The 13,117-nt window shown below is 49.5% G+C and overlaps 3 protein-coding genes across 3 annotated transcripts; 2 read left to right on the top strand and 1 right to left on the bottom strand.

Annotated features, from left to right (window-relative positions):
* The first annotated feature begins 4,229 nt into the window (after nt 1-4,229).
* On the top strand, nt 4,230-5,904 carry BU24DRAFT_365180 (uncharacterized protein). The gene is made up of 2 exons (XM_033524266.1): nt 4,230-4,539; nt 4,612-5,904. Exon 2 carries the CDS (start codon nt 4,669-4,671, stop codon nt 5,413-5,415), a length of 747 nt encoding a protein of 248 aa, XP_033387944.1. The 5' UTR covers nt 4,230-4,539; nt 4,612-4,668; the 3' UTR covers nt 5,416-5,904.
* Nucleotides 5,905-5,966: 62 nt separating this feature from the next.
* Nucleotides 5,967-6,384, bottom strand: BU24DRAFT_123385 (uncharacterized protein). The gene has a single exon (XM_033520918.1). The coding sequence runs from the start codon at nt 6,321-6,323 to the stop codon at nt 6,054-6,056; it is 270 nt and encodes an 89-aa protein (XP_033387943.1). The 5' UTR covers nt 6,324-6,384; the 3' UTR covers nt 5,967-6,053.
* A 2,181-nt stretch (nt 6,385-8,565) lies between these two features.
* Nucleotides 8,566-9,185, top strand: BU24DRAFT_419211 (uncharacterized protein). Its single transcript, XM_033527161.1, has one exon. It carries the CDS (start codon nt 8,598-8,600, stop codon nt 8,766-8,768), a length of 171 nt encoding a protein of 56 aa, XP_033387942.1. The 5' UTR covers nt 8,566-8,597; the 3' UTR covers nt 8,769-9,185.
* Nucleotides 9,186-13,117: the final 3,932 nt, after the last annotated feature.

Below are 13,117 nucleotides of genomic sequence, written 5' to 3'. Positions count from 1 at the left end.
ATCAATAATCAGTCATTCGTCGTGTTTACACCGTTCGATGTCGATAATGTGCTGCGGACGCTGTAGTGTGCTTGTCTTACCCTCTTACCTTACATTCAAACCCTCCTCTTACTTTGCATGAATGGATGAATCGATCATTGGGGTATTTGTCAAATTCCTTACATTCTCCATCCCGACAGCGGTGAGTGAGCGAGCGAGCAAACCGTCCCAATCCCCAGGGCGCGGTGCGCGGAACTCCACAAATCTTGAACAAAAAGGAAGTGTCTTTATTGATGTTCGTTGTTTGTCCACAACATACATTCCGATACCGCACCTTACCTTAATTGCACTGTCCCATCCCATCCCATACCGATCACCCGGAGCGAGCGGTGAGTGCCCGCAGCAGCCTCGCGACCGCAGGGCCTGGCGGTGAGCAACACTCATGCACGGTGAATTGTGTGTTTCGCGACATGCGGTATGGGCATGGCATGATACGTGGGCGTGTCGCATCTACCTAAACAATATGCTGGGTAGTTAGGTGAGTGCAACGTCGCGAGTGTCCAGCCACGATACATACCGTAGGGCTGGCTGGACCACTCTTGGCTAGCTGAAGGTAACCCCCCAGCGCGAACCAAATGCGGAAGTCAGAGCAATGGGGGATAGGGGACCAGGCCTGTTTACCTACCAGCTTACCCAGGGCTGTGGATATTGTACCCTTTGGTCTGGATTTGAGGCTACAGAGTATGTACCTGAGTACCTTTTTCCGTCTATGGGTCACTCAATCTGTACGATGCCTCATCACATACCGATACCGTACCCACGATATCCCGCTTCGCAACACCTTCTCTCCCTTTTCCATTGCCTACAAAATCCCTCTCGGCGAAAACGGGCAACAACGAGCAATGAGGCTGAAAAATCCCATCCACAGCTTAGGCGTTAGGTGCTGGTCCTTACATTGACCATGGCGTTCTGTGGCTCAATTGGCCTATGTCGGATTGGGTATGTGTATGCCCTCCCCCCATATAGCCTCCCCCGGATTATTCGGGTGCGCCGTTTATGTGCTATGTTGATGCGATGGATGTATGGATGTACTGGATGGGAAGTTGGTGGGATTGCTAATTATAGGGAGATGAATGATGGAGGGAGGGACGAAGGGGAAGGTTGAGCGTGGTTTAGTTGAGGTTGCGGCGATGTTGAAGCGGTATGGGGATTGTTAATCGTATGGACTCTGGAGGATATCGTATGTAGCTTTCTAGATGGATGAGAAATACATACAACAGAATCCAACATCACAAATACACACAATCAAGCCATGCAGTCAATCACGCAATAAAATGACGATACTCAACTCCTCCCTCGTACATCTCGCACTCTCAGCCTCACGGTCCAGAATCCCCAACCCTACAAATCGCATCCCTAACGTTAAGCAATGGTACTTCCAACGGGATGACATTACCATCCCTCCCATCTCGCACCCTCATTGGCCATCCCACCGTCGAGGGCATTTGTCAGAAGTCGTGAATTATCAAGCAAAACAGCATCACTAACCCCAAAAGGGAAAGAAAACCCCAAAGTAGCCAATGGCGAGGGTTCAGCCCTTCGAGTTTGTAAGCTTTGGGGGAGCGGGGTCTTGGCGGTCGCGACTTTTGAGTCAAAGGGAACGGCGGTGGGGGAGGAGGACCCTGATGATGATGATCTGCGGCTAATTGACTAGGTGGGTGGGAGGTGAGTGTGGCTTTTCCGATGTGTATGACTGGAATGGAATGGGATGGATATTTGGATTAATTATCAAGTTGATGGTATCTCCGATGGATTGGGTGATTGGTTAGTTTGGGATGCAGTTGGAGACTTTTGTGTTTGGAAGATGTGGAGTCATGGATGGATGTGGTGATGTTGGTGCTGAGGGCAGCTTTTAGTATGTGTTTCTGAATTATTCCAATTCCTATCTGCATCATCATCATCATCCGGGAATAATAAAACTGTAATTCACTCTTGTTGAACGGTGATGATGACTGGCAATGCAATGCGGGCATGAAGATGGAAAGTCTCGGACGTGTCTCGCACCCGGTTGAAGTTCGAACGAGCACCGGAGAGAAATGGAAACATAACGAGAGGGGTTGTTGTACTCGTATGGGGAAGGGAAGGGAAGGGAAGGGAACGAAAAAGGGACGAATAAGTCCCCGAGACGCCGTGTTGCGCTCTGCCCTACCCTGCCCTGCCCGCAACAGCCTCACCGTACGAGCTATCTACAGGCAAGATACCTCGTACGGTACAGGACCCTGTAGACACCGGAATGTATTTTCAGGACAATAGTCCAGAATACAAGGCTGACACCAGCAGGAATAGCTAACGGTCCAATGAGTGATGTGAATTGAGAGATGAGTCGAACCCTTGAATACGGTCCTATCGCATCATCCCTTTGTTCTTAGTTAGCATCATCTTGTTGTATGGATGTAGTTACATGTATTTGTTATTCGGTTCACTATTTTGTCCACCGGCGGCCTTTTCGCTTCGTCCTCTAGGTTCGTCCGAGCCTCTCTGTCCCGCGCTAGTCCTATTGCGGAACACAGTGCGAGGTCTTGGGGGGACGTTTTATTCTTGGACATGGGTTCGGTTCGTCCACTTCCTTCGTCGTCATCCCTAACAACCACTAACTAGACAAATTCAGGAACAGGCAGCAACTCCATGGAGATTAGGTTACGGAATTCTCGCACTTTCGCGATGCTTTCTGCATTCTGGTCAAGGTCGCGATATGAGGCTGGAGGGCTACGCGTGGAAGGCTATCGTATGTATCTACAATGCCACCACAGGCGTGCGCGTCCGTCCATCCTACGACAGTAACAGCTTGCGAATGCAATAGAGTAGAACATGCAGCATCTGGAGAAATATCCACGATGCGGAAAAAATATAGCATCACATCATCGTGCACATGAAATCTGTATCAAACTTGGTTCCGAGCAGGAATTGGCTTCCGAGGCTGCTTGAGCCTGTGCTGGTGCGAGCAAAGATCACAAATGCGAGGTTTCGTTCTCTTTGGTGGTGGATCGGAACAGGCGCAACTGACGAGGCCGAGCGCCCCGGATACGTACCAAACGTTTTCCCAGTAGCCTAGGATAGCCTAAGATAGCCCTTGGGAATAGAAAACATAGATTACAGGAACAGCGAAAGGGCGAAGGGGACCGGGGCATCCGAGCGCCGACTCTGCGACCCTAACCACTTTCCTAGGGATTATGCGAGAGAGCGAAGTTGTGCGCGAGAGGGAATGGGATTTTTTGTTTGGTTGCGTGGCTGAATGTCAGCTGGCAAGCCCCCCCATCCCCACTACTGCCAGCGGGCGCCATCACCGCCAACCCAGCCCAGCGCAGCACAGCACTGCCAGCTCACTGTGACTGGGAATGAGTAGCATCTACTCGATGCGGTAGTAAACACACAAGATTTCGATTCAATGTCACATTCCCCCACTCGAGAGAGGTGGTTATCAATATAGTGGAAAGAGTCATCATCACGGAATAATGCTTGGAGGGGTGTGCACAAGAGAAAACAGCATGCATTGAATATTCATGATGCAATGATGCAATAGAAGTACATCGATAATCGAGTAGCATCAACTTGGTATTAGTGAGCAAGATTTGGGGGGGATGGATATGATTACTCGCAGTCGACTTGCACATGGGATTCTTGGGGGAGAGAGAGCAAGATGGATGGGTGACAACGGCCAGCCCAAACGGCGTTAATGTTAGTGGGCATTGATGGATGATTCATCATGAGATTATTTCTAACCAGACCAGACGCAGACCGGAGGAGAGAAGATGATGATTAGAAGAATCAATGATGGTTAAGGCCGAGGGGTGTGGGAGTGGCTTGCTTAGAGGGGGAGAGACAACGTTAAGGTGAAAATCGGCCGAACGTGTACGAAATGTTTTGTCGGCGCTAGGACGTAGCGGAGAATGGGATTAGGAATTAGGGAGAATGAGAGTGTGACTGTAATAGACGAATGTGACTATGGCCATGAGGATGACTGACACCAACAAGGCATACGTTTACCGTCAGTCACTGTCCACAGTCAGTCTTGATCCATCTGCAAGGTTGATCCCACATACCCTGGTCCCGTCATCGTCCCCTTGTTTAGTCCATTAGCGTGTCTCTAACCTGGTAACCTGGTTGCTTAGGTGCTTAGGTAGATTCGTTCGTCTTTTTTGACCGCTTCCCACGGACCTTGACGGGCTTAACTTCGACAAGTATCCGAGCGCGGCATCTCGGGCATTACTGGACAGGGATTTCTGGACAAACTGACTGCGTGGTCGTCCTCGTACGTCGTTGTTCGCTCCATCGTGTCGAAAAACATTAAAGAACACTCAGCCCTCCCGTTCAGGCCTCATCCAGATTTCCAACCCACACACATCCAAAGACACACAAGACTACACTACTACCAACACTACTACAACACTACTACAACAGTCTATCAAACATACCTCGACTACCAACATCAACACTGGACCTCATCGTCACCCCAAGAATCCATAGCTCGGATCACCTGCCTCTTATTGGCTCCTGCATTAGGTTCGTGGCTCCCAGTCCAGTCACACAATCTTCCACCATAACTAGAGTTACTGACTCACATCTTTTTTTCAGGCATCTATTTTTCTGCCTACACATCCAAACACCATACCCATACATAACCTAGCAAACATGCCTTCCACATCCCACCTCCGCCTTCAAACACAATTCGAACCCATCTCTGCTGAGACCACCCGCTCCCACTACTTCTCCTCCCCACCCCAGAAGAAGCAGAAGATGTCTCTCACCCAGACCTACTACATTGCTGCCTCCGCCCGCTCGAAGCTGGGCAAGGAGGCATGCAGGCCCGATCACGACCTCCGCCTTCTCGTCGGACACGCCAACCTCCTCGACTCATTGATGCTCGAGCTCGCAGAGGCCGAGAGGAAGCAGGAGGAGTGGTTCAACAACACCGTCCGCAAGGCCTCCAAGGCCGAGGAGGCTCGTCACATCCAGTGGGCTGATGCCCTCGCCGACGACGAGGACGACTCCGAGTCCGACTCTGACTCTGAATCCGACTACTACGACGAGGACGGCGACTTCGACATGGTCGACCTCCCCCGCCACATCGTCTCCGCACCCGTCCAGATCACCACCACCGAGGTCGACGACCAGTCGGAGGATGAGGACGATATCTACGATGACCTCGAGGACGACGCAGACCTCGCCCTCACTCGCGTGCCCTCTCAATCACCACCCGAGCTCGTCCACGACGAGGAGTCGGACGACGAGTCCCCTCCCGTCTCCCCACCGCAAGCCACCATGGAATTCTCCGACAAGGAGGCAATGCTCACGACATCGTACTACGCCAAAGACTCCTTCTTCGGCTCGATACAAGACCCCCGCGTCGCTGCTGCTCCGCTCATTACAAGCTACTAGGCCCCTTTCTTCTTTTGGCCTCGAATCGACCAAAACCATAAACCGACCTTTTACGATTTGTTTAATGATCTGAGCATTTTCCAGCGAGCGAGCGAATTTTATCACAGCGACATTCATCATCGAGAGCATTGCATCTTTTTCTTTTATTATCCGGGATACCACTTTATCGACGACCGCCTTTTTCTTTTTTGTCTTTACGAGATATCCAAATCACTACGAACTGGAATCCGGAATTCCGCAACCCTTGGGGTTAGCGATGATCTCTACTCTATCTATCTATTTCATTTTCGTCTCCAATTGTATGGAGACTGGTGTTGTCATACGGGAAATCAGGAACAGGAAAAATCATGGAGGATACAACACCACGGGAACATCAAAGCATGGTATGAGATCTCCCTTTCACACAGTGTGTGTGAAAATGGTAGAGACTCCCATCATCACTAGAATAGCAAAACCAATCCAAAAACAATCAAAACAATTTACTCAAACATCTACTCTTCTCTTCGTGAATCATCGTGAATCATTATTGCATGCATATGACAGTCACTTCGCTCACCGGAAAACCACCACAGAGGTTCGGAGTAAACAACCGCACGACCTCGGACTAAGAATGGCACCTGATCTACACCCACCATCCGCTACCCTCCGCCCGCTCGCTGCGCTCCCTTACACTCACCGACCACCCCCACCAGCGCAAAAACCACAATTCCCAAGCGAAACCGAAGAACCAGCCAGCCCAGCGCAAGCACACCGACACCCATTAAACCCCTCCAATCACAGCCCCGAGACAACGAAACGCAGCGAGCTAGGAACAGCACAGCAGCAAATATGCACATCTGCACATCTGCTGCACACTGCTGCACGGCATGTGGGCTGACCGCCCTTTTGCGGCTTTGCCTGACCAACATTTACCAACGACTGATAAATAATAATTAAAGGGAGATATTGCATGTGTGTGTGTGTGTAGTGTGTGGCTATCTAATCTACGATGTTATCTACGACTTGCCTGCGCATGTGAGTGCGAAGGTAAGGCGTATGATGAGCGAGCAGATCGCGATAAGGACTTTCACAGTATGCGCATCATGCTCAACGGTGAATTACTCAGCCATAATCAAAATTCAAGTCGTGAAGAACATCGTGACTGCTATTGCACCATTCTTGTGCTTTGAAATCCCCCCCCACTACTAGGGTACTCTAGATTTTGCATCGTAGGGTTCGTAGGGTTGGAAATCCAATCCGAGGTCTTGAACTCCGATCGTCCGGAAAACAGAAAAGACGAAAATCCCACGATGTAGGTACTTGTGCTAAAAGCGGATAAACTCGCCTTGGGAAGGTAAGTTTCTTCTTGAGGGAAGAGAAGCGAGGAAAGTACTGAAAAAAACTATTAACGAACCTGTGACCAGCGAAATAGGGGAGCTAGTTAGTTGAAGTTTTCTAGTAGATTGATTGAATTCGGCTTTCGATGGGCTTTCGTTAAAAATATGTGGCGCTTGGGCGCGGGTGTGGCTTGATAGTTTATGAAAGGTTCACGATAGTTTTCACGATAGTTGCACAGTGGGAGTCATGTCCTTTTCTCGGCGGGAGCGAGGGGGCCGCGTGAAGGGAGTACTCGATGGAAGTTCTGGCCTGCTCGCTTTTGCTTGTCTACACGTAGCTGTGCAATTTTACTTCCTCAGCTTCAGCTCCAGCTGGCCTCGGGCGAGCCAGACTGGCTGCTCGGACGAAAAAAACAATCACGTTTCTAGATCTTTCATTTTACTATTCGCTTCGATTCACGTCGAAAGTCTCATAGCACGGGACGAAGACTAGCGCAGCAGATCCCGTCCTTCTCCCCTCGAGCTCGGGGTTCAAATGCTTCCGCCGCCCGCTCGGGAAGTTAAGGGACTCGTCGATCGTGGTACGAGGACGATGGGTGCCGTACATCGTGAGTACGTATTCGTGATGTGAGTGAGTGAGTACCTTGAAGGGCGCACGTGGAGGGTCGGAGGCCACGGGGTGCGTGTGTGTGGTCACTGTAGTGATGCTTGCGACGGTTTTCTTGGATGGTCCCGCGGCAAAGCGAGGCGCATGATGGGAACTTGGAACTAATTGGAATGATGTTTCTGATAGACCAGCGCAGAAGGGACGAAACAGAGGCTTTGTGATTGCGGGTGTTTGATGATCATTGCCCGCTCGCTTGCATTGATGGGTCATTTGCTTTGCCTGATTGCTGAGGCGCGGTGGTGGGGTTCGTGGGTTTGACGTTGAATTGCCCATTTGCAGCACCGTCCTGCTGAGAAGAACATGGCATGGGGCGTTGGCCTACGGACTTCGTCAGGAAGTCGAAACAAAACGAAACGCCAACGTTTGGGTGTTGATCTTTTTCTAGATACTATCTCGTACGGGATAAAACGTCCACCAACAAAAGAATCTAGTCATCAAGCAAGCAGGTAAAGCAAGCGAGTGGTCAATCATCCACACGAAACGAAACATCTACGAGTATCTATCCTATCTGATAGTAGGTACATACTCCGTACTCTCGGAAGATAGCGAATACTCCCCATCCGAACAATGATCATCCATCATTGTCCATCCCCGCAAACCACCAACAAGACCCCAAATAGTTTCCATACCAGATCCCTTCCTTTGCTGGTTTCATCTCGTGAGAACGACACAGTATTGCGCGTTCTGCGTTTCGTTTCATCCCATCGAATCCAATCCAATCCACTTCCTAATTCCCCATTCCCATTCCCTACTCCCTCCAACCAATCCCCGCGAATCACAGCACGTCCTGCGACTACCTACAGCGTACGTACACAACCATATCAACAACACCAGATACCCGTGTTCCCCAACGTCCCTCCTTCAACTGCATACTCGACTCTCTCGCTGCCCGAAGACTGCTGTTTTGAAATGCAGAGTTTCAGAAACCCCGCGTCTTCCTTTTGATGTTTTGCCTTGTTTGCCTCGTTGTCAACATATAGTATCACCATGCGCACGCATGTAGGCGTACATGCATGAACGCATACATACATACATACCAACCAACTGTACAGTTAACTACTATCAAAAGAAAAACACAACACCAGCAGGCGCAAACAGTGCACTACCCCGCCCGCCAGCATGTCGTCCTGAAACACACACTCACACTCGAGTCCCTATCTACTCTACTCTACCACTCTACTAAGACGCACGCATCCAGCATGCAAGGCACGACGTTCGCTCTACAGGGGCCGTGGCACATGGCACAGGGTATGCCATCTCAGGCACATCACAGTAAGCTCAGCTTTCGAGATTCAAAGATTCAGATCTCGGACTTTGCTGTTCTTCCTCACCCTTGCCCTTGCCTTTCTTCTAGTTTCTCTCTTCCATAGATCTTTGGGTAGAAAGGACAGGGGAGACCCTTTGCGCTGGGTTTGGGGGCTGATGTAATACTCAACCCACGACAGCCACGAGGGAACCTACACATCTACGGATGGTGGGAGGGTTTTTCTATCGAGATATCCGTACGTATGTACGTGCCTGTAATATCCAATCGCTCGGGTAGGTGTGTTCCTGGCCTTCGGGGTTTGGGGTTTACCTATCCCCGTGGGTATAGATATAAGCATGCATGTATTGATGTGCTGATGATTGACGTCGTGGCACTTTGCAGCCAGGCACAGGCACAGGCACAGGCCGGCCGACCGACCGACCGAGTGAGTGGTTGGATGGATGGTGCCAATGGTGGTACATATATACATATACACGTCCATGCGGCGCGTTCGCGATAGGCGTGTGGATATAGTGGGTTGGATGCGTTTAAGTCCGTGGTGGGTTGTGGGGGATGGGGCATACTGTGTGCGTTTCCCCAGAGTTGATGTCGGACATTCCATCCAATCCATCGTATTGAGGATGCAGATGCAGATGCAGAGGTACAGGATGAATTGGGGGGTATTGGGGATTGCGGCACAGCGGCCGCCGTTAGCTGGACGGTTATTGTCACGGCTGTTGATGGTGATGGTGGTGCGCTGGCAGAGTATGTGGGAAAGAAATGGATGGATTTCAAGTGCGATTGAATGCATCGCCAAATAGGAAGATGTGAGGCTCAATGTTTCCCTTAACGGAACCCCGAACTAATCACCATCCACTCACAATCACCACCACACAAACACGATGCACAACTGGCATTATCTAAGAATCTCGAAACACAAACCCGATGAAAATATATCACAGTACTTGAGTCTACCTGACTGGCTGATTGAACGCATAAAAGCGACCAATAATGATACGACAAAGATGGAATCATCAAGCGCCCCGAAGCATTTGAAGGCGACAGAGGCAAGGGAAGGGGCGGGATACTTTGAAACAATGCGCTGATGTGATGGTTTGCTGGCTGAACTGGCTGGATGTTGGTTTCTCTGCGCTGTGATACTCGCTCGTATAGTGTTCCTATTGCGCTTGATGTGTGCTGTGTGCTGTGCTTATGGCAGACGGACGACGTTGCGGACGCCTGTCCGATACTACCTCTCCATCTAACTTACCCTTCCATTACCGAGATTGGACAGTGGGAAAAGACAGTGCATTTGGAATTAATGCTAGTAATGATGCGCCTCCACGGGTCGGGGGTCGGAGGTACATTTGGCATGTACACGTCCTGTGCTTTGCTGTGCTGGCGTTGTGGTTATAGTGAGGCGTAGCTGGGAGTGGAGAGCACTTTGCTCGGAATGGCAAGTGGTGTTGTTTGTTGTATGGGGGCTGCTGCGGCGGAGCTGACTGGCTGTGGCTTGACTACCTATAGCTACCCAGCTCCTAACTATCTCAAGGTGCTGATTATTTGGACAATGCGTGTTTCGATCGTACGAGAGGATCATGGAGATTGCATTAATTGGAATTGGGTGAATCAATCTTGCTAGTGGGTAGGGGCTGATAACTGAATAGGAGAGATTATGGAAACTTTTGTTTGAGGTCTCGCAGGACCGGTGGTGAATTACTAACCTGCGCATATCAATTCACATGCGACGAGGAATTGGTTGATTGTACGATACGCCGTGTCTCACCGAAGAGGGATGTCTTAATCGAGACGGAGGTATTGATAGCATATGTCCGAGTCCAAAGTACGACTATCTACACTTCCAAGTGTGATGGTGGATTGGTTGGATGACGACATTGACGTTGTTTGTTGATCAACCCCAATAATAATGATGTACTGTATGTACCTTTCTACATCATACAGGGTACATTCCAACCATTCCTTGACATCCAATACCTGTTATTCTGGAAGAGGAGATAACCAAGATCCGTCAAACAGCACTTGATTCTCGGTTACTGGAACTCTCCCCCCAAATCTCGTTATTTCCTCATTGCGGTTACTCGTGCGAGTTCGCAATTTCCGCGAATGGGTACGGGTAGGTACCTAGAGTCTACCATAGCCCGGGAGGAAAGCTGGCTATGAGGTGAGACTTTAGCATGTACCCATCGAATCCTTTCAGTACGGAGGTTTAGCTGTACCGTTAACCATCCTTTGCGGTGTCGCACTCTACAGGGCCCTACTCGACCTTGGTACCCTTCCCTTCTACCCCACAATCTTATCTCGAGGGCAGAAAAGGGTCCCTTCGCAGGTCGGGGTCGCTATTGTCTATGGCGTTTCCGAGACGCTGGAAGGCGTAGTGTAAGGGCTTACTGTGTTGCGCATAGTTGCAGTAGAGGCCTCGGAGTGAGATCTATCTGTGTCGCACGCCTGTATACGAGTAGATACAGTACGTTTAGAACGTCGATACAGCTCAAATGGGCAATCCGCGTTATCCGTAGATAGGGAAAGGTAAGTATCCATGAGGTAGCGATGAGCAGAGAGGTCTCAGGTCTATCGACGAATCAGATCGCAGAACCCCGCACGAGCGACAAACATCGCTATGGAGACTTTCTTGTCCCCGCCGAAAGACGGAGACTTCGAGAATTGCGACTCCCCGAATCAACGACCGTTATCGTCTTCGTAGGCATGGAACTTGTTTGCAGATCTTACAGCTGTTCGGAATTGCGATATCGGAATGTTGGTGGCGCCAGAGGTTTGCGGCTTCACAGTTCTGCGAGACCTCGAGGCGATTGCGAGATGATCGGCATGGCGAATGTCTCTATTTCTCGTTTTCCGGGGCCCCATGAGATGAGACATGCCTGTAGTAGTAGTACTGTAGTAGCAAAAGTGGTAGTGGTGAAATCTTTCCTAATAGAGAGAGTGATGAGCGTTATTGTCAAGCGAGCGAGATAAGGAAACCCAGTGATGACGCATAATAGCACTGCTGCAGTCGTCGAAAAGTTTTGAGCAGGTCTGGCGAGTGCGTTGGCGAGATGGAAAAGAGAGAAAGCCGCTGTTGCCGCATTCAATAATGATTCGCTTTGGAAGAACATTGGAGTTATTTCGATGCGTTGGCAGGTTGTTTTCAGTTGTTGATCATGTGTCGACGATGCTGGCCCAATCATACGGCTCAAGCACGTTCTGAGCACTTGAATATATGTTCGAGGAAAAGCGCTACTGTGTGCTGAGTATCAGTAACTGCAGCAATCATTAGCAAATGTAGTCAATTGATCCTTGAATCAATTAGTCTTGTTTTCCACTCAACACATGTATGAGGTGTCTACCTGAGCTAGACCAAGCTCTGGCTGTGATAAAAAATTGGGATGGTATTTTCACTCTAATCACCGGAGCTACATGTCAAGTATCTGTATCCGAGTTATCCTAGTAATTATACCGATGTTGACTTGCCTCAGGTCTGGAATCGAACTTTCATTCTGCAACAAATACACACGCGTGCGTGGTACAGGGAGACAACTCCCCTATCCGAAATAGATACTCACCTTCGATGAATCCTAAGATGAAATTATATGTCTGGAAAAAATAAAATCACTGGAAATTCAAAACTATGATTGATCCTGCACTATCCGGAAAAATGCCCATGATATCATGGGACGCGCCTTCCATTAAATGAAGCAAGAACAACATCCACCCCGCCTGGTCAACTTTCCCTACTCTTCGCTCCAAAACACTATCACGGATACTGTACCGCAAAAAGGGTTGCAGTGACACCTATGGCGATGAGAGGCAGCTCATTTCCTTTTCTCATCCACCGAAGTGTTCGCAATTCAAGGCGGAGGTTGCAATGAATGATTTATGCAGGAGCATTCGTTTGGAAACCGGAAAACCGTGTCAGAACTGATATACAGAGATGAAATGATCATGAGTCCAGCATATGGTGCTACTTTAACGATCGCCACTGACAGATCGAGATAGAGGATATCCACACCAGTCTACAGCCGTGGCGAAAGGAATGACAACGACGAAATACGACCCAACAGCGCGGCATTCGATCCAAAGTGCCTTGGATAACACTGTGTTCCGCTTTTAAAAGTAATGGAGACAGTGGATTGGAATGGAATCGCCTAAGGAAAGAACGCAAAGAATCGATTGTCACAGTCTTAGTACCTGCTTGGTCTATTCCATCTAGCATACGGGCAAGAGCCTTCCAACCCAATTCATGCCACCGGTCTGACGTAAACTAGTTATTGTTGCCGGATCTATCGAGATCAATATCACAAGATTAGACAGGAAACATCTCAGAAAAACCGCATTCCAGGAGCTGCCTACCGACGGTCCACCTGAATTGAACGGCGACCATCAAAAGGTTCCAGAACACATCCGGTGAACCATAAGACTATCTCAGCCTCACGACCATCTACTCGGAATTTTCAGGAG

The sequence above is a fragment of the Aaosphaeria arxii genome (assembly GCF_010015735.1).
Source record: "Aaosphaeria arxii CBS 175.79 unplaced genomic scaffold BU24scaffold_2, whole genome shotgun sequence".
NCBI lineage: Eukaryota > Fungi > Ascomycota > Dothideomycetes > Pleosporales > Aaosphaeria > Aaosphaeria arxii.
This window is presented reverse-complemented; position numbering and strand designations above follow the sequence as displayed.

Coding starts and splice junctions, on each gene's coding strand:
- BU24DRAFT_365180 (XM_033524266.1), top strand. CDS start 4,669: ATGCCTTCCACATCCCACCTCCGCCTTCAAACACAATTCGAACCCATC.
- BU24DRAFT_123385 (XM_033520918.1), bottom strand. CDS start 6,323: ATGTTGGTCAGGCAAAGCCGCAAAAGGGCGGTCAGCCCACATGCCGTG.
- BU24DRAFT_419211 (XM_033527161.1), top strand. CDS start 8,598: ATGCAAGGCACGACGTTCGCTCTACAGGGGCCGTGGCACATGGCACAG.